This window comes from Strongylocentrotus purpuratus, unplaced genomic scaffold, assembly GCF_000002235.5.
Source record: "Strongylocentrotus purpuratus isolate Spur 01 unplaced genomic scaffold, Spur_5.0 spur5_scaffold_19, whole genome shotgun sequence".
In the NCBI taxonomy this organism is placed as follows: domain Eukaryota; kingdom Metazoa; phylum Echinodermata; class Echinoidea; order Camarodonta; family Strongylocentrotidae; genus Strongylocentrotus; species Strongylocentrotus purpuratus.
In genome coordinates, this window is record NW_022145604.1 from 24,705,865 (window position 1) to 24,725,537 (window position 19,673).

A 19,673-nucleotide genomic window follows, 5' to 3' on the forward strand; every position below is an offset into this window, starting at 1 on the left:
GCTACTTGCGCCCTTTATACAGCAAATAATGCCTTATCGGTGCCGGTTGGTTTCCCCATGATCCCCTTTTTCTTATGTTAATCGAGAGATGATTTTATGAGATAACAACCTGTCAGTGACCTTGCTGGGAGGTCTAATCCCCCTAGTCAAACTAGTGCAGACGGGTTTTTTTAAATTGGGAACATCAAACATGTTTGTTTTTTTTATTATAAAAGGGTAAATAGAAAATGATGTACATTCAAATTATGTATTCATCAAATTGTTTAATGGGTTACAAAGCCTGTCGTTTCTTACATGGTAAAAATTGATTTGGTCTCTAGAATGGGCTTATCGTGATAAAGGTTTATCATATTTATCAAGTTACTAATGATATGATTATTCAGTATATTTTAAACTGTATCGAGGTGGTCTAATGTAATCTTAGATGTTGATTGTACATTTCTTTGACACTTTGCCAAGAGTGTTCAGGAAATGTCTGAAGCCAATATTCAAGTTACAGGCTCTTCAACAAATCAAGATAAATATTCCACTCTCTCTCTCTCTCTCTTTCTCTCTGTGTCCGTCTCTCACTCTTACACGCACACATGCGTGCTTTAATACACCTTTGTGATGGTGTTTCGGTGCGTTTTCTATGAATAAAGAATAAAGTACTGGTATACCTCTGCTACTTGCTGAATTCAAGGAAATAGAGGGAGTTATTTCCTGGACCAATCACACGACTGTGTCAAGGATTTGGGCTACCTCTTATACTGGTCGAAAAACAAAGTTGTGCTCATTATATTTCTTTTAAATGAACTTGTTCTCTACAATCGCTTGGAAACGGATGAAAGTTGTGTGTTTGTTTAGTAGATCAGAGGTAAGTTTATCTACTAGTGCTTTTATTGCTTTCCAGCTTTCTCTCACTTTATTCCTCCTGTGCTTATTCTTGTCATCATTTATTCTGACTTGGCTTATTCTCTATATTAAAATCACACGGACTTTGAAGGTAAACAATTCGTGTGTGTTTGCATGGTAAAGGTAAGTATGGGATTTGTTCATAGAACGCTTTCCAGCTTTACCTCAATCATTTCTTTTCCTGAGAAGCTACACAATGTAGTCTACATCATTGTTTTCTTAATGTTTTTTTTTTTTTTTTTTTTTATTGTTTGTTTTTATTCTGTCTTATTAATAATGTGCAATTGCAAGTTCAGGTATCTACAGATGATTTTTGGCAATCGGTCACACCAGCAGTCCCTGTAAGGAGAGTCCGAAAAAAGGCTAATCAAATTGGTTCACTGCTGCCAGATCAGTTGGGATTTAGTTGACGATTCACCGAAATGCGGATCACAGGTTCGAATCTTTAGCTTAACAATAATTTAACAATCTGCGTGTCTATATCACTGCTCCTGTTCAATTTTTCAAGGCATACTGTATGTAGGTACAGCCATTTCTGTTTTGCCTATACATAGACCATACTGTACATGTATTTGGCATTGTGTGATCACTCTCACAGACACAATGATACCATTGAAATTGTATTCCATTGTATTGGTGGTGCTTCTCTTGTGTAGAAGCACTCAGCTACCACATACTTATTGTTGTATAAGAGCTAGCTACTCTCAGCAGTTCAATGGGCCGTATGCATAAAAAGTAGCAATTGCTTGCAAGCAATTGCTTCAAGCACAAGCAATTGCTTGTCAAGCAAAAGATCAAGCTCAAGCAATTGCTTAAATCCGTATGCATAACATTTTGCTTGTGCTCAAACCTTTTGCTTGCCTCCAGCAAGCAATTGCTTACGATCTCAACAATAGCGACGTCACGCCGGTGCGAACATCATTCATGGGAGAACAAAGGCGGGTTTCGCATACTAGTAGTGTATTCAAATGTCATGCGTGTGGGGTAGCCTTTCCTGACATGGCAGTATAACATTCCAGGATGACATATTTCAGAACAAAATGAAAAAAAACACCGATACATGCACACATGATTTATTATACTCCTGTACAACTTTGGTTTTTCTCTAACGAGCATAAACATGATGCTTAACCGCGAACGTCCCGATTAAGCAAGAGCTCAAGCTGCTATGACGGAGCTTGAAAAAACGTAAGCAATTGCTTATAAGAACAAGCAAAAGGTTCGTTTTATGCGTACGCCGGTTTTTAAGCAATTGCTTGATCTTTAAGCAATTGCTTGCGGACATCAAGCAATTGCTTGTGCTTGCTAGCAAAAGCATTTGCTTGCAAGCAATTGCTTATGTTTATGCATACGGATTCAAGTAAAAGGCTAGCACAAGCAATTGCTACTTTTTATGCATACGGCCCAGGGAAAGTACATTGGGGGTCCCATACTGTACTATCACAATTCTGTGTCAACCTATCATGTCAAACTACTAAGTTGTGGGGATATTAACCCTAATCCAGGCCCTTCTGGTGATGACTCAGCCACGACTTTGGATATTCATAAGATTCAGTATACGAGTGAATTTCTACACTCACTCAATTCCGGAAGTACATGTAAATGTGAAAAATGGCGTGAGGACAACACCTTGGTCTGGGGGAGGATTTTATCCCTAGGTATCGGGCGACGGCTGAGGACACATCGGGGGAAAAGGGGTGGCCGTGACGGATTCGAAGACCATCTTAAATTATGTACTATCAATGCACGCTCCCTTCGAAATAAATCCACAATCTTTAATGATTTTGTTAAGGATAACAAATGTGATATCGCTGCTATCAGTGAGACATGGCTGTCTGCATCTGATGATGCAGTCATAGCTGACCTCACTCCCCCTGGCTTTGCATTTCTGCACCACCCCAGAGCCTCCAGGCGTGGAGGTGGTGTCGGGCTCTTGTACAGGGACAATCTCTCTGCACATATTAACCAATTAGTTAACTATACAAGTTTTGAATCTATGTCAGCCGTGGTCTCCAATGGCACGACTAATCTTGAGATCTTAGTCATGTATAGACCAACAGGTTATCAATCTTTTACATTGTTTATTAATGAATTCTCAGATCTGTTGGATGAGAAATTGTATCAATTATCTCCTCTGGTCATCACAGGAGATCTTAATATACATTTAGACAATCTCTCATCCCAACACACCCAAAGGTTCAATGATCTTGTCGACGGCCATGGACTCTGCCAGTTGGTGACTACGCCTACGCACGACCATGGCCATATCCTTGATGTCATTCTAGTCAGGAACTCCGATAGACTGTTGTACTCTCGCCTACGAGTAATACCCGGTATCTCTGATCACTCTGCTGTTACCTGTTTGCTACGTTTCGACAAGCCCCAGCGGAAAAATGCAACTTTTTCCTCTCGTAATATCAAGGGCATCAACAGGACTGATTTCGCCAACGATGTTACTAACAGTAGCATCATGTCTTCAGCAACAGAGAGCGTCGATGCTGCCGTTATCCGCTACAACTCAGAACTCTGCAGGTTACTGAACTCCCATGCTCCAGCCAAGACTCGGAAAGTAAGAGCTCATCAAGACAGTCCTTGGTATAACCATGGCATCACCGAAGCGAAGAAAGAGCGGCGGAGACTCGAGAGGAAATGGTGGGACAATGGAAAGCTCCAGATTGACCGAGAGATGTTTTGTGCTCAGAGAGACCGGGTGAGCTACCTTGTCTCCAAGGCAAAACGTTCATACCACACCAGACTCATTGAGGACTGCGGCGATGATCACAAGAAACTCTACAATGTCGCCAATCGACTCTTGAACCGCAAACAGTCTTCTCCATTGCCGTCATATGTTGATGGCAATTCCATGGCTGAGACGTTTATTCAGTTCTTCTGTTTAAAAGTTAACAAAATCCGAGACAGTCTTAATCCAAATGTTATACCACTGGAACCTGTCACCTCTTCCACACTAACGACCTTTCAACATACCACCGCAGATGAAATTCTTTCCCTTCTTCGTAAATTGCCCCCTAAATCTTGTCCATTAGATCCAGTTCCTACCGTTCTTTTAAAAGATTGCGCTCCGATATTTGCCCCGATTATCTCTCACATTGTTAATCTTAGTATGAATCAAGCCACTGTACCCTCAGTCTTAAAACAGCACTTATACGCCCTTTGTTGAAAAAACCCTCTTTGGACAATGAATCCCTGAAAAATTACCGTCCTGTGTGTAATCTGCCATTTTTGTTCAAAATTCTAGAGAGAGTCGTGTTCTCTAGACTCTCAGATTATTTGCTGGAACACAATTTATTCGACCCTTTACAGTCGGCTTACCGCCATCATCATAGTGTTGAGACCCTTCTAATCAATGTTTCAAGCTCAATCTTACGAGAAATGGACTCCGGATCCGTCACTGCCATGGTCCTTTTAGATATGTCCTCAGCCTTCGACACCGCAGATCACAAAATACTTGTAAATACTCTCACAAGTCTGGGTATCCAGGACCAGGCTCTTGAGTGGTTTGAATCCTATCTTTCATGCCATTCACAGTCTGTCCTTTTAAATGGTTTCACATCCTCCCCCAGGCCACTTGGCTGTGGAGTACCCCGTGGCTCTGTGGGCGGGCCCACCTTATTTTCAATATATTTAACTGGTCTCAGAAATGTTTTTCAACGTCATTCTGTTCGTTATGATTTATATGCAGATGACATACAAGTTTTTGTTTCTTTTCCGCCGCATCAAATTCGAGCTTCCCAAACCTTGCAAAATTTGGAAAATTGCATCGCTGATATTGACGCCTGGATGAAGTCACATTCTCTGCTATTAAATCATAGTAAATGCGAATTCATTCTTTTCGGCTCAAAATCTCAGTTGAATAAATTAAATATAGACTCAATTTCTATTTCCGGTAACACCATTCCCTTATCAAATTCATGTCGCGATCTTGGCGTCATTCTTGATTCTCAAATGTCTATGTCTAAACAAATCACAAGCATTTCCAGATCAGTTCGATATCAATTGCGCAATATTGGCTTCATACGGAAATATCTGACTCGCTCGGCAACAGAGAAACCTGTTCACTCACTTATTTCTTCACGTTTGGATTTCGGCAACAGTTTACTCTATAATTTACCAAATTCACAAATTGCACAGTTACAAAAACTACAAAACGCAGCTGCACGCATCATTTCTCTGTCAAGCAAACATAGTCACATTACACCTATCTTACAAAATCTCCATTGGTTGCCCGTAAAAGAACGTATAATTTTCAAAATCCTTCTTTTAGTTCATCAAATCATGAACAGAACAGCTCCTGAATACAACCAGTCTTTAGTTCACCTCTACCAACCCACACGTACCCTCCGATCTTCCACATACCGCTTTCAAAGAAATCTTGGGGGGAACGAGCTTTTGCTCATGCCGGACCAGCCCTGTGGAATTCACTTCCACAGGAGCTGAAGAACTCCGACTCTTCAACATCTTTTAAGAGCAACCTTAAATCCCATTTGTTTAATTTTGCGTTTTGAAGACAGACATTCATTCTTTCATTTTTGTATTTTGTATTTTTTTTTCTCATGTAAATGTACACGATTCTTTGTCATGATGTAATGTGTTCCTTAATATTTTGAAGCGCCTTGAGCATTTAATTAAAATGGATAATGGCGCTATATAAATCTCATGTATTATTATTATTATTATTACTTAGTCGCAGGTTAGCCATGGTAACCGCTATCAAATCGGGTCCTTTTTAATATAAAAAGGTCATCACTTTCTTGAAATACATTGATTAGCTCGGTGAATGTCCTGTAAATATGATTCATGCTTTTGAATCGTTACCTGCTTGATAGTAAAATTAATTGCTTTTGCCCTTTAATCTCAACTTCGAATATGTTGTTGTTTTTGCTCTTTTTTTCTTTGTTTAAATCTTACAGGAAATAACTATAAGCCTAACGAAATTCGAACTAATTGTGTACCAAATGCCTCTATTGCATTGATTAATCTTCTTTACCCTTATTATGCCGCCCCCGTGCTTTATTCATCGCTAGGTCCTTTAATATGTGTATTGTACACAATGTTATTTAATGACCAGGTGGGTGTTTCACAAAGATTCTAAGTCAAACTTAACTCTAAGTTGGACTTAAATATTATGGAGAGCCATTTGTAGCCTCATAATGAAATATATTCAAAAGCAAAAATTTAAGTATTTTAGATAAATAAATACATAAATTCCACATCAAGAACATGAAATCTCCCATGATAATAGAAAAAATGAATGATTTGAATCAACATTTTATGCCTTTTAAAATAACTTTTACAAAATATTTTCAAGGATGCTAATGGCTTTCCATAACTGTTAAGTCCAACTTAGAGATAAGTTCAACTTAGAATATTTGTGAAACACCCCCCTGTATAACTTTTATATATGGTGATATTTCACATGTGCTCGTTGTGAAAGGGCAGTAGGAACACTAACGTGCTCAACTCTGTACGCACTGTTACAAGGTTCATATGCAATGTACAAACATATATAAACATATCGTTGATTCTGAAATACATTTTATATATTCCCAATGCTCACACTGCCTGATGGAGCAGTTACCATGTTATGGACGAGACGATTGATCATGTGATCCAATTTTAAATGTAAATGATTGTGTATTACTTGAAGAGATGTCACATGCCAGAGAACCGAATTGAGATTCTTTTTCTTCTATAAAGGGTTTAAAATTAAGCCTCCTTAATGTAAGAACTTTAGAAAATAAGAAAGAAGGTATTGAAATATCTATAAAAAAAGTACCCTTATGATAGTCTATCACTACCAGATACTTGGCTTGATGATAGTCTTTCTTACAGTCCCTATTAAGCATTCCAAATTTATTTTTTTAATGAACAGAAAGGAAGTGGCGGAGTGGTATGTTACATTGGAGAATGTTTACCTTGATATAAGAAACGATTTGATTTAGGAAGTGAATATATTAAATGTGGGGAGATTGAACTAATATAACCGAAGCATTCTTTTAATTTTCTCGGTGTGTTTTACAGAAAACCTGATAGTGATATGGGTTGTTCATATCTTTAAAGAACGTCTACACGATGTTTTTTTTCTCTATCAAATAATGTTATAACTATAGGGAATTCTAACTGCAATATGCTAGCTCGATTTATTTTCTTAAAATTGAAGAAATTTGTCCTCTTTATCAACTTTCTGAGGGAATAACTTGATTTTATTTTCTAGAAGATTGGGAGTTTTAACCTATGGAGTACATTATGTAGGACTTTAATAGTGATCATTCTTTGATAAATGTTATTTTTAAAATGAAACATCCTACTTTGCCTATGGGGTTGTAATAAATATAAAACAGTTTGATAAAATAAATATTACCCAAAAAATAAAAGAATTACATTTTTGTGAAAAATCTCAAAGATTAGCTTTTCACGTTAAAGTATACAAATTATCGAAAAAGAGCAAATAACTTAAAGAAAAGTTAGAGAAAAAGCATTATAAATTTATTTTCAATGACATGAATAATGATATGCAGAAAACATGTAGGACAATGAATGAAACACTACCAGATGGTAAAAAGAATTTGATAGTTTTTTTGTTTTTAATTGATGGTGTTACAGTCATGTATAAATAAAGATGACAAAGATTTAGCGAACGCTTTTAATAAATCATTTTAATGGAGTATGTGATAAATATGACCATCATAATACGACAGTTACTATGAATAATACGACTATAAAGTAAGTTCCTCATGTGTTTAAATTTTCAGCTATAGAAATTGATAATGTGAAAATAGAATTGAGGAATATCGATTTTCATAAATCTACTTGTATTGTATTTGTGAATATGCATCGTAGACTTTTGAAATTAGCTGCAAATGTTATTTCTGAACCATTGACTAAACTGTATAATAAATCACTGGCATCTAAAATACCTTCTGACTTTAAACTCTCTAAAGTTATACAAATCTATACAAATAACGTAAAGAATGATCTAAATTGTTGCAGACCTAGGCCTATATCAGTTTTGCCTTTTTAAAAAAAATCTAAGGCTGGTCATACAAATTTATATTCGTTTTTTATCCAGTTTTCATTATTAAACCAATACCACTACGGTTTCAGAATATTTAATTCAACATCCACTAGTTTATGTGACTTTTTTACACCTATGTAAGGCATTTGATCTTTTCCTTCATATATTGATTATTATTAATAAATAGCCTGTGGAGGGAGCCCTGTGGAGGGCTCGAAAATTGAAGAAAAAATATTTTTGAAAACAAAATATTACCGGGTCTCTCTTAAGTAGAATTAAAAGGTTTGTTCAGAATATTTGCTTAGTAGACAACAATGCGTTCATAATAAATGGTTGTATAAGTGGTGTTTTAACTGTTACAGTTAATTGCGGAGTAGCTAAGGTTCAATTTTGGGGCCTTGGTTATTCTGTATTTACATTAATGATTTGTGCCGTATTGAAATGTTTGATAAATAATGTCAAAGTGTCATTATATCAGTTTGTAAATAAAAAAAGTATCAAAAAGATTATTTTTTTAATTTCGACAAGACAGGGTAATGATGTTTTGTCCAAAGAAAAAAAAAACGAAAAAAAAATAATTTGTTATTCAATATAATAATGGCATAACAATTGATTTTGTTGAAGAATTTAAATATTCAGGAATTATTTTGGATCCAGGTTTAAATTGGTCCAAAAATGTCAGTAGGGTGTGTTATAAAATATTTCGTGTAATTGGGATTATCCGGAGAACTAAGCCTTATTTAACTCGTAAAACAATTTTATCCTCACTCTTCTTGCAACACATTGATGAGTGTTGTACTGTTTTGGGGAATTTACTCAAAAACTAATCTCATAAGATAACAAAGAATTGAAAATAATATATTCGAATGATTTTTAATGAAGATTAATTTTCTTCTGTAAACTCTTGTAGTAGGCTTGCAACGAACGGTCACGTATCACGTATCACGTTCACGTCTTCCGCCCTTTCGTGAAACAGGTCACCCAGATCTACAAAGTGTTGGGTTACGTGACCCAACAATTTGTTGATTTGCTATATGATATCTAAGAAAGCTCACGTAAATTGACGCTGGCGTTAAGAAAAATAATGCAAATTGTCATTGAGAAGAGACTAATGGCAAAAAAAGCTGCTTCAGGCCAGAATATGTTGTGTAACTCTGTGGTTTACTCTGCGTATATGTATGCTCGACTAATTCTGTAAATGGATGAAACAAATACTATTACCATAGGTTCTTGCAGGGGCGGCGAAACAAGGGGGCAGGGGCAGAGAGAAGGAAGGAAAGGGAAAGGAAAAAGGGAAAGAGGGAAGGAAAAAAGAGGAAGAAGAAAAGAAAAAATAAGAGGGATATCAGTTGCAATTCTCCCGCCAACAAGTTGTAGTTCGGGTGGCCAAAAGGCCCTTGTCCCCGCCCCCCCCCCCGAAAAAAAAATGGGGGGAGGAATTAGGGAAAGGGAAAGAGGAGAGCTAAAACGGAACAAAAAAACAGGAAGAAAAGAAAAAAAAAGAAAGGGAGAACAGTTGCGATTAATCCAGCCAACAACGTGTGGATCGGGGCCCCCCTTGCAAACCTGAAACAGAGAGAAGGAAGGGAAAGGAAAGAAAAAGAGGAGAGAAAGGCGGAAAAAAGAAAGAAGAAAGGTAGGGGAGATCAGTTATGATTTGTCCCGCCAACAAGGTGTAGATCGGAGGGCCCCAACTGGCGTACTGATGGGGGGGGGGGGGGAGGGGGAGCTTGGGAGGTGGGGGGGGGGGGGGGCTGACAGATGCCCCCCAAATATAATTCAAACGCGGTTTATTTCTTATTCGATACCGGTGATTTACAAATGTTGCTGAGATGACATAATTTTTCGGGTTTTTTTCTTCTTCAATGTTTAGTAAATTATACTTTTTTATGCATTTGTGGGAAAATGTCAAATTAATGAAGAAAGAAAGAAAAAATAGTGACCTGCCTTTGACACAAATAATAAGGACCGTGATCAAATGCCTAAAACCCCCTGAGCTTCCGGGAGCTCTGCCCCCCTGGATTCCACCTAGTGCCCTAAGGCGGGCACCTGGATGCTCTTCTGACGGTAATTTAATGCCTACAACCCCTGAGCTCCTGGGGGCCCCGTCCATGGACCCCTCACCAATTAGTGACCTGCCAGTGTGTCACATATAAGGTATCAACATACGATAATCTGCGGCTCGCTGAGCGCTGGCTAGTCTCGATCGCCATGTCGTCGAACCGTGCCGGCCTCGTCCTCGTCGATATCGTCGTGACGCGTTGTCACCTAGTTAGACGCAAGCGATACGTATACTGTACGTACGTACATACTCAAATCATACATATTGCGTTGACGTCATGACTAGTCTGAGTAACAAGCGCTTGCAATTTTAGAAATATTGACTTAACACTCACGTCACGTTTTGGTAGACGTGATCCTTCGTGTTTACCGGTGTGAAAAACAACGAATGGTATGCTCTACACTTCGTAAGTTAGAGTCACCTATTTTACGAAACAGCACAAAACGTGAACGTGACACGTGATACGTGACACGTGACTGTTTGTTGCAAGCCCTTGAAGTAAGGGTAAATATCGATTTGTGTTCTAGCTGTTTTTTTCTAAAAGATATATGTTTATTTGGATATTTTACATGTTCGTACATTTGTTAAAGTTGGTATTATCATCTTGAAAAGCTGGTCCATTGGCTTTCGGTGGAACTGAATAAAACTACCCTGTATAACATCAAATAAAATAGATATAAAACTGTAGTTAAAAATAAGTTTCGACATGAACGGAACGTGCTATTATTCTTACTTTCACATTTTGCCACTAACGAAACAAAACATGAAAAGAAGACAAGTGCTTTCACTCTATATTTTATCATTTGTATGCAAATGGACATTTTTATTAGCCATATGTTGTCAATCACTTTACAAAAGGAAAACGTGTTGTGTGTGAAACGAGGACATATGTGTCTTTATATAGAACATTAAAGAAAAAACCACAACTGATAAACTCAAATTTTTGCAATTCGTTGAAGTTAATTTCCTCGAAAATAGCTACGGTGGAACAATTCGGCGAAGTTTCATGTTACCAGTTTCTGTTTTCACGGGGGTTACATGTGAAATACTGTGAAATAATATTTTTTCCTTCTTTAATTAACAGACCATCATACCTACTGAACTACTTGATTGGGATTCTCCAGCATGGCACGTATAGGAATGAATATTACGGGAGTTTCTGCGACAATGAAGACTGACACATCTCCGCTCATGTCATCTGACTTTTACATGACCTCGTCAGGTCTCTCGATATTTGGCGCGAACATGAGCGAAAATGTGACTGTTACCAACTTCACCGACGCAGTGGTGCCAGTCGTGTGGTCATGGATACCGATCAGTTGGGAATGGTGGGAGGTGATTCAGTTGATCCTAGCCATCGCTGGCATCATCGGAAACTCCCTGGTGATGTTGGTACTCTTCCGTGTCAAGAAAAAGCTTTGCTCCACCGATACCCTGATCGCTGGGTTGGCTCTGGCCGACTTCTTGACGTCGGTGTTCATCATTCCTCACGCTCAAGTGAAGACGCTTCCAGACACCGTAGCAGCGCAGCTCTACTGTCGGATCATCCACTCCAATTCCCTCATGTGGACATCCATCTGCGCGTCCATATTTACCCTCACCACCATCTCAATAGAAAGGCTCATGGCTGTGAGGTACCCGATCATATTCAAGCGATTCTTTACCTCCAGAACAACGTCCCTCGCAATAGGTGGCATATGGATAATCTCCTTGGTCATCAACACCGTCAGTTTCTACATCCACTACATCTTCGAAGGAAATTGTGCTTTGGGCTTCCCGACGCCATCTTTCCAGAAGTTCATCGGAATCTTCTTCTTCATCTCAGAGTACTTGGTACCCGTATCAGTCATGATCCTGGCCTATGTATTCACCATCCGAACCCTTCGAGAGCGCGCCCAGCCTTACTCCGCTGAAAACCAGAGCCGGCGGCCGAATAAACTTTTTTTGGTGGCCCGACGTCGCGTCATAGAAATTCTCTTTATCGTTGTCGTTATCTTCATCATCTGCTGGACGCCTGATCAGTTTGGATTCCTTGCTGTCACCGTCGGTATTATCGACTTCTCGCACTTCGACAGCCCCCTCTACCGCTCCTTCGTAGTCCTTGCTTTCGTCAACTCCTGTGCGAACCCTATCATCTACGCCGCCAGGAACCCGAACTTCAGACAGGCTCTCAAAGAACTCTTTAGGAACGTACCGTCTATCAGACTTCAATCTGTCTTTGCAGTCATAGATGAGACTAGCAACGCCACTACTGATACAAATGTCACTAAATTATCGTCTGTTGACAACACAGTCGTGTAATTATTTATCATTTAAGTCCTATTCAACACGAGGAGTAGGTTTCAGTAGGGTCACTGATTTTAGAGGTCTGTCCTCAATGTGAACAGTGTGGAGAGCGTCGATGATGACGTGTTTAATGTGCTTGATGAACTCAAAAAAAGGTTAATGATAACAATGTTAACTAAATGGTTAAGATTTCTTCAAGGTAGCGCTTTTGATCATTTTTTCGTATAGTTACTCACTACAATAGCTTTATTCATTTAAAGTTTGTAAAGGAAGTAATGTCGATGTTTTGGGGTCTTGTTCTTCGTACCGAAGATGTAGAATATATGTCAATCGAACTTGTAAGACATGAACGCACGGATGATAGTTTTTACATTAGTCGTTTAATATATGATTTCTCTTTGAGAGTTTGAGAATCGTTTTTTTTCGTGTAATTTGGGGAAATTCTCCTCTTTTTTTTTGCGGAACATTTCTGAATGTTTATAACAAAAATCAAAATTCATGTTCCAAATTTCAAGTTTCAAGTTTATTTGTTTCATATTTCACACAAAAAGAATTCACATAATTGACAAATTTGAACATAATATGAAATATACTAAAAGTGTCACATCATATAATTAATTCTTTGAAAAGACGTCGAAATTAAATGTATAGAAGGTAATACAGGGTGAAATGTGAGGAACCTATTAACAAGCTCAGCTTGTAGATGTAAGAGCTTACATTATACAGCAGAGATTAGTTTAGTTTAGTCTTGTTTGCTCTACTTTATGTTATCTTATTTTATTTTAATTTGATCGTGAAGTATTATCACATTGACATTGAGGTATTTATATATATATATATATATATATGAGAAACACGAAATACTGTATATATTAACAGGGTTACTTGTGGAAACTATATGTAGTAATAACCTAATATTTCTTAAGCATGTTGTCTTTAATTGCTATTCTTGAAATTCTAAAGTAAATAATATGTCATATGAATTCTCTTAAAGGAATAGTTGAGTTCTTGTTTCAGACCGCGAATGCCTTCAAAGTGCATGGTTATTGCTCTTATTCTTATTTATGACATTTTTAATGCCATTTTAGGACCTAAAATTGCTATGAAGGTAATTTTAGACCCCAAAATGTGTGAAATTGAGCCAATACGATCATACCAATTCAGCTCTACTTTAAAATAAATACATTGACTGTTAATCAATCAATTAATTAATAATAACAACACATGGGCAGGCTGGTTGTGTCTATCGTAACCAACACGAAAAAGCCAACGAAAAGCCAACATCGGCATTGGCTGGAATAAAAAGTAGAACGCGCTATTTCGTTTTTTCAACGGCTGTTTCAAATTATCTAATATTTGTGGTGGTTCACAAATATTACAAATGGTTATATTTATGAATATTTCACCCGTCTCTGAACCGATTTTGATCAAGCAAAGATGGTTTTGTCTTTTAAATTGTATGTTCTTTCAAACTTGACACTCAGTTTTTTCATTATCCCACTATCAAAAATTATTTTGTGTGGCACCAGCTGCAACAGAACTCAACTATCAAGTTGAAGAACTAAACATTTTTTTCATTTAACTGTTTCTTACAATGATAACGATTTTGTAATCATGTTATGGCCCTACCTGTCCTGTGCAATACAAGCGTATCCAAAAAAAATGACAAAGTAAGTATACACCTAACAAAAATTTGAATATTTCAATGTAACTCTTTCCAAATTGATATCAAAATAAAAACCTTAAAGCAACGATATAGCCGGTATAATTCCAGGCAAACGACATAGCGCACTATTAAGGAATTATATTGCCATTTTGAACTTTCTTTTAAAGAGTGTTCTCACGTTTGCCATTAAATGGACAATGTACATGTTTGTATACACTGTGTATACAAAGATGAATAAAAAGTCCTATATGATATTTCTCCAAAGTAAATTTTCAATAATGGCATCTTGCTTTCCCTGTGTCGCCCTCTCCACCCGGGTAAAAAAAATGTCGGGGGGGGGGGGGGGTAACACTTTTTGTGTCTGAAAACCCCTTATTTCGTGCATTTATAAAAAAATATGTAGTTTGTCACTTCTTGCATAATAGCCATATTCTGTCCAAGTATTTTTGTAATGTTTTATCGGTCGTTGCCCTTCTCATTATTCCCTCAATGGTGCGGCCATGGACGGGAAGAGGCTCTAAGTATTTGTGAGAGAATACAGGAAAGAAATAGAGAGAGAGAGAGAGAGAGAAGAAAGAAAACAGAGTAGAGCTAGGAGTAAATGAGACATGGGGATATTAGAGAGAGAGAGAGAGAGAGAGAGAGAGAGAGAGAGAAAGAGAGATTGAGTGAGTGTGGAGTGAAATAAAGAATATATTATTGTCGGTCATATAAAGCATATGTACAGTGTGCAGTATGTTCAATGGTATGGATATGTGATATTTCAAAACAAAAGAGTGAAAAAACATGACATTACGAAAAGAACAACAGCGAAAGTAGCAACAAATACGGACGGCGCTGCAGGACATGAACAAAATAATATCTAAAGATACCACATCAGTAATCACAACAAATTCGTATGACGTTAATATTTTAGCAGAAGAGCCACAACAAACCCACTACATGTAAAAAATAGCGGACCAGGGTAGCGATATATCAACGTCATGAACAGGATCAATGTTGAGTTGACGCTAGATATAAATGCGCAACTCGCGTGCTACAAATGGTAACTTGAACATTTTATCCTTCATGTGACCCGTCTGAATGTGTTCTGAAACCTTTCAAGGTTTAAACGATTTTAAAGGGATCCGGTAACTTTGTCTTAGATCCTTTAGAAATAAGGTAAGAGGACACTTTTTTTTTTTTTTGGTCTCGGGGTTAGGGATTTTTAGGGGGGTTTATACATATAAAAATACCAAAGGGGGGGGGTTTAACCCCCTAAACCACCCCCCCCCCCCCCCCCCCTGCGTACGCGCCTGAACACTACAGTCTATTGGGGAAAACGAGTATGGTAAAACCGGTCACTTAAAGATTTTTTACTTTTTTGAGGCACTTCTTGATCATTTTGAAGCGCGATTTTTTTTTTAGGGCTTCAATATTACACCATATCACAGACACTGGTAACATGTAGGACCGTGTATCTCAGATTTAACATTGTTAAACGATCCCTTTAAGGTAACAGGCGGCAAGTACTATGAGTATGCTATTTTGAATGTGAAGAAAAAGGGTTTAATTGTGTATGAATCTATTCTAATCTTCCTGAATAGCCACTTTCAACAGTTCCAACCAAACATGAACTGATTAGAGTTTGTGAGTGAGAGAGAGAGAGAGGAGACGAAGATAAGTATATAGAAAGAGAGAGAGAGAAAAAAAAATTGAAACTCACTTTTTCTCTCGCTTTTTGGAGATAACGACGAATAAAAAAAGAAAAAAAGAAAACAAAACAAGTGTACAGAAAAATAGGCTGTTAAGTAGAGTTGACAGACGATTATGTTGACTTTTATTCATGAACGCGGGTGACTTGGGTCTATAACGTAGTTTCTGACATTTTCCAATCTTTCATAATATCTGTTATTTTTAACTTTTGTGGAATCTCAAATCTGCAAATGGGCTAATTTTGAAGGACGAAGCGTCTATAGTAAGTTAGTAAACAAAGTTTCTCCACCGCCACCATTGTATCACAAAATATGAAATTATAGACCTGTTTTCTTCTTCTTCAAATTCCGATTATTTGATAACATCGTTAATCTTGAATTACATATCTCCCACGAAGGTCTTTGCGGATTCAATACCCTTAAAGTGCTGGTAGCAATGTATCAAATGACAACATAAACATGGATTTGATAAAAAGATCTATGCAGAGAGACCTAAAGGAACATGTGTATGAAAATGGAAATACTTGTCCAATTTGCCCTAGGCACACCTTACCTTCGAGTATTTTTGTCTGAATTTCTTTCAACGATTTCAAGATTATGTGCCTTACCTAAACATCTGTTTCATAGTTAGATCGTTCTTTTAATTCTTTATCTGTCAACGTATAGATCGTATCAAAATTTCGGCTGCTTTTCTACCAATGATAAGTATTAATTATTTATTTGTTGCAACCATGAGCTGAATTGCATAGAGTAGAACGAGTACAAGTGGCTGAAATGAATCACACTATAGGCCCATCAAAAACTACATAGATATTGGACGATATAAATCTTGATAAATTGAAAGGTAGTGGTTAAATCATTTAAATCCAGTTTATTTAAATACATATATAAATATCAATATATAAATATATATATATATATATATATATACATCATGGGCTGAGCAAGAATAGTATTACACTTTATAATATTACGGTTTTAATAATTATGATCACATAAAAAACAAAGTAAGATGATACGTTTGCGATTTAAAAAATACATAGGTAATATAATTATAGTAAATTAATTTGTATATTCACATTCTAAATCGTACCACAACTCATGTGAATGTCGTTTTTATTGTAGAATATATTGGTCAAATCAACCTCTTTCTTCTCCTCTCTCTCAATCCTTGCCCGCCCCCTCCTTTATCTCCCCGTCCATCTACCCCCCCCTCTCTATACCCCTATAGACTTTATTGGAGTGTGTTTCATTACATTTTTGTGTGCAACGGTTGATAACAAGCCTTTTTGGAAAAATCACATAGACAATATTTGTAAAATTATTTACAGAAATATTGGTATTAAAGACGTGTCTTCCACATAATTCAGTAATTATGCTTTACAGTTATAGATAATCCCATACTTGAACTATGGTCTCTTAGTTTGAGGTAACACACATCTAACGGCAATAGATAAAGTGTTGTTATTACAAAAGAAGATTATTCGTATTATTTGTAATTCCCCTTTCGATCCCATACAGATACTTTCTTTTTTTAATATGATACTAAAGGTAAAAGACTTATATTTTTCCAACTAAGTCAATTTATTTACAATTGGAAAAAATATATGTTACCATCTCTTTTTCAAGAAATGCCTTTTTTAATAGCTTAGTCCATACTTACCCAACAAAACATTAGGACGATTTTCGATTTTCGTTTTTCGATTTTCATGTATCTCTCTTGCTTAAAAAACATTTTTGTTGTAAATGTTAATAATTGATTTGTAATGTTTTCTTGGTAACAGAAATAAATTGAATTGAATTGAATTGGGTGTGTGAGACAGAAACACACACACACACACACACACACACACGTAGGGAGATAGAGAGATACAAAGAGAAACAAATTAAACCACAATGTCAGATTTAAGAAATAGCCAAATAATCTCCAGAATATTTCCTATAATCCTCCAAAATAACATTTGTTAAAGACGATAGCCTATACAAATACAATTTTGCTGACGGAAAAAGTTACACAAGGACACAAAATATTGAATTTTTCCCTGAAACGCAGCGTTCTGTCTGGTTTATACTGTATTTACTATGCAATGAGATGTGATGGATCAAATAGGTGGAAACATTGATAATTAGCTAATAAAAGTCATTTAAAGTAGATATTCATTGATTTTAAAAACTAACTTTATTTTCATTATTGCAAAGTTGAAACTTTGATTCGACAAGGTTATCAAAATTCAATGCGTGGAAACATTCGAAGTAATGATTATTATAAATTACAAAACGCTTAAATACAGCCCCGGCATAGCACCTGAAGAGCTCTCCGAACGCTGCTGAGATGTGTGAGATCACAGTATGGACATGATTTGCACAAGCAGACGATGTCCCATGACATCTCACACATTTTCAGTGCCTGTGTTTTCATCTTCTCTTGAGTTCTTTCTCTAATTTCCCTACCGTCAGGCTAAATGTATAATCTATTGCCTCATTCTAAACCCCGCGCATGGTTTTATTTTGATGACAAATGCAGCGATACAAAAATAAAGGAATATGTCGCTTGTAAACAAAATAAGACGCCATTGTATAATCAGCTGCACACACCGCGGTATGTTCGGCATTTCAAGAAGGAACAAATGCCGTCCTTGATATCATTCCGGGGGGTTTTAAATTTGAAAGTCTGGTTTCTTTGATTGTTAATTAATCCCTATCCTGTGTATTTACAAGCAAAATATTTTAGTTATCAGAATCGGGTCATATCCCTTTTTGAATGGTTTGACATGCCATTACATTCATATACACTAAACTCATTATAATTTGACAAATAATAGCTTTGCAATTATGTTCTTTATGAGATGTCGTCTGCTTGGGCAATATTGGTTCATATTATGACGTCATTAAAACATCGTTATTTTTCTGCCGAATCTCTCGTATATCCCAGCTGCTATGGAGGTGGTTGACCTTAAACTTGTACGATGGCCATCTTACCAGTTTCTAGTGATACATTAGTTGACATATTTGTTATTTTCTTTGAATTTAACCTTTAAACTGGACACGGGACTGGATGGGTAGCCAATGTGAATTTGTTAAGAGTGGGAATATTGATTCATCTTTCTGTACTCGTGTTACTAGTCACACTGCTGAATTTGGAATTAGTTGTAATCTTTGAATTTGATAAGACGGAAAACCAAAAAGCAAACTACTACAAATACCAAAACGGCGCTCGACAAAATCATGAATTAGGTATTCGGTGGTAGTGCAGTTTAAAAAGTTTCTGTTTTTATTTTAAAACGTATTTGTACAACCCAAATGATGCAGAGCAACAGGTTTGCGAAACGTAAGCTTATCACAAAAAAGCGACCGCTAGATTTCTACTCTTTTGGTTGCATGGACAAGAGTGGCATCTAAATTCAGTGTCAAAATATTGGGTACTTAATCTGTAGCGTGAAGAAACATGAGGAAATTCAGTCTTGTCCTGTTCCCCTTGGATCGACTGACTTATTATTAACCTGTATATGTTCATATCTAATAAGTAATGATCGTGTTCAGTTCATTTTTTTTTAATTGCCTTTTTGTAAAAGTATAAACAGTTGTACGTGACAAACCTATATTTCGTATTTATTTTCATTAACAAGCAATTATTAAAAGTTGAATATTGAATATTAGTCTGCATTACATTGTAAGAATATAAAATAGAACAAGAATATAAAATAGAACAAAAATGGAATACTCACATTAATTGAGCAGCGAGCCAGCGACCAAAAAAGCACCAATATAATATTCGGAGTTCACATCGGGATTTTTGAGAAGATTATAACAGATATCGATTTAAAAACTTAAAGCCCCTTAAACTCACTTTTGACACTTTTAAAAACGCCCAGTAAAAAAAAGTCAGACGCCAATTTGATTTATTTTGTTTTCCTCGATCTGTGTAATTAATTTAACTAGCGCCCTATCATAGATGTAGCACGTCCATCCAACGCCCTAGTCACGAAGTATACTGATAAAATTAGTACACGCTTGCAGTTGATTTCCTTTAGCATTTTA

The 19,673-nt window shown here is 36.7% G+C and overlaps 1 protein-coding gene across 1 annotated transcript; it reads left to right on the plus strand.

Moving 5' to 3' along the window:
• Positions 1-634: 634 nt before the first annotated feature.
• On the plus strand, positions 635-12,765 carry LOC100888773 (galanin receptor type 2-like). The gene is made up of 2 exons (XM_003727121.3): positions 635-856; positions 11,074-12,765. Exon 2 carries the CDS (start codon positions 11,115-11,117, stop codon positions 12,288-12,290), a length of 1,176 nt encoding a protein of 391 aa, XP_003727169.2. The 5' UTR covers positions 635-856; positions 11,074-11,114; the 3' UTR covers positions 12,291-12,765.
• Positions 12,766-19,673: the final 6,908 nt, after the last annotated feature.

Coding starts and splice junctions, on each gene's coding strand:
- LOC100888773 (XM_003727121.3), top strand. CDS start 11,115: ATGGCACGTATAGGAATGAATATTACGGGAGTTTCTGCGACAATGAAG.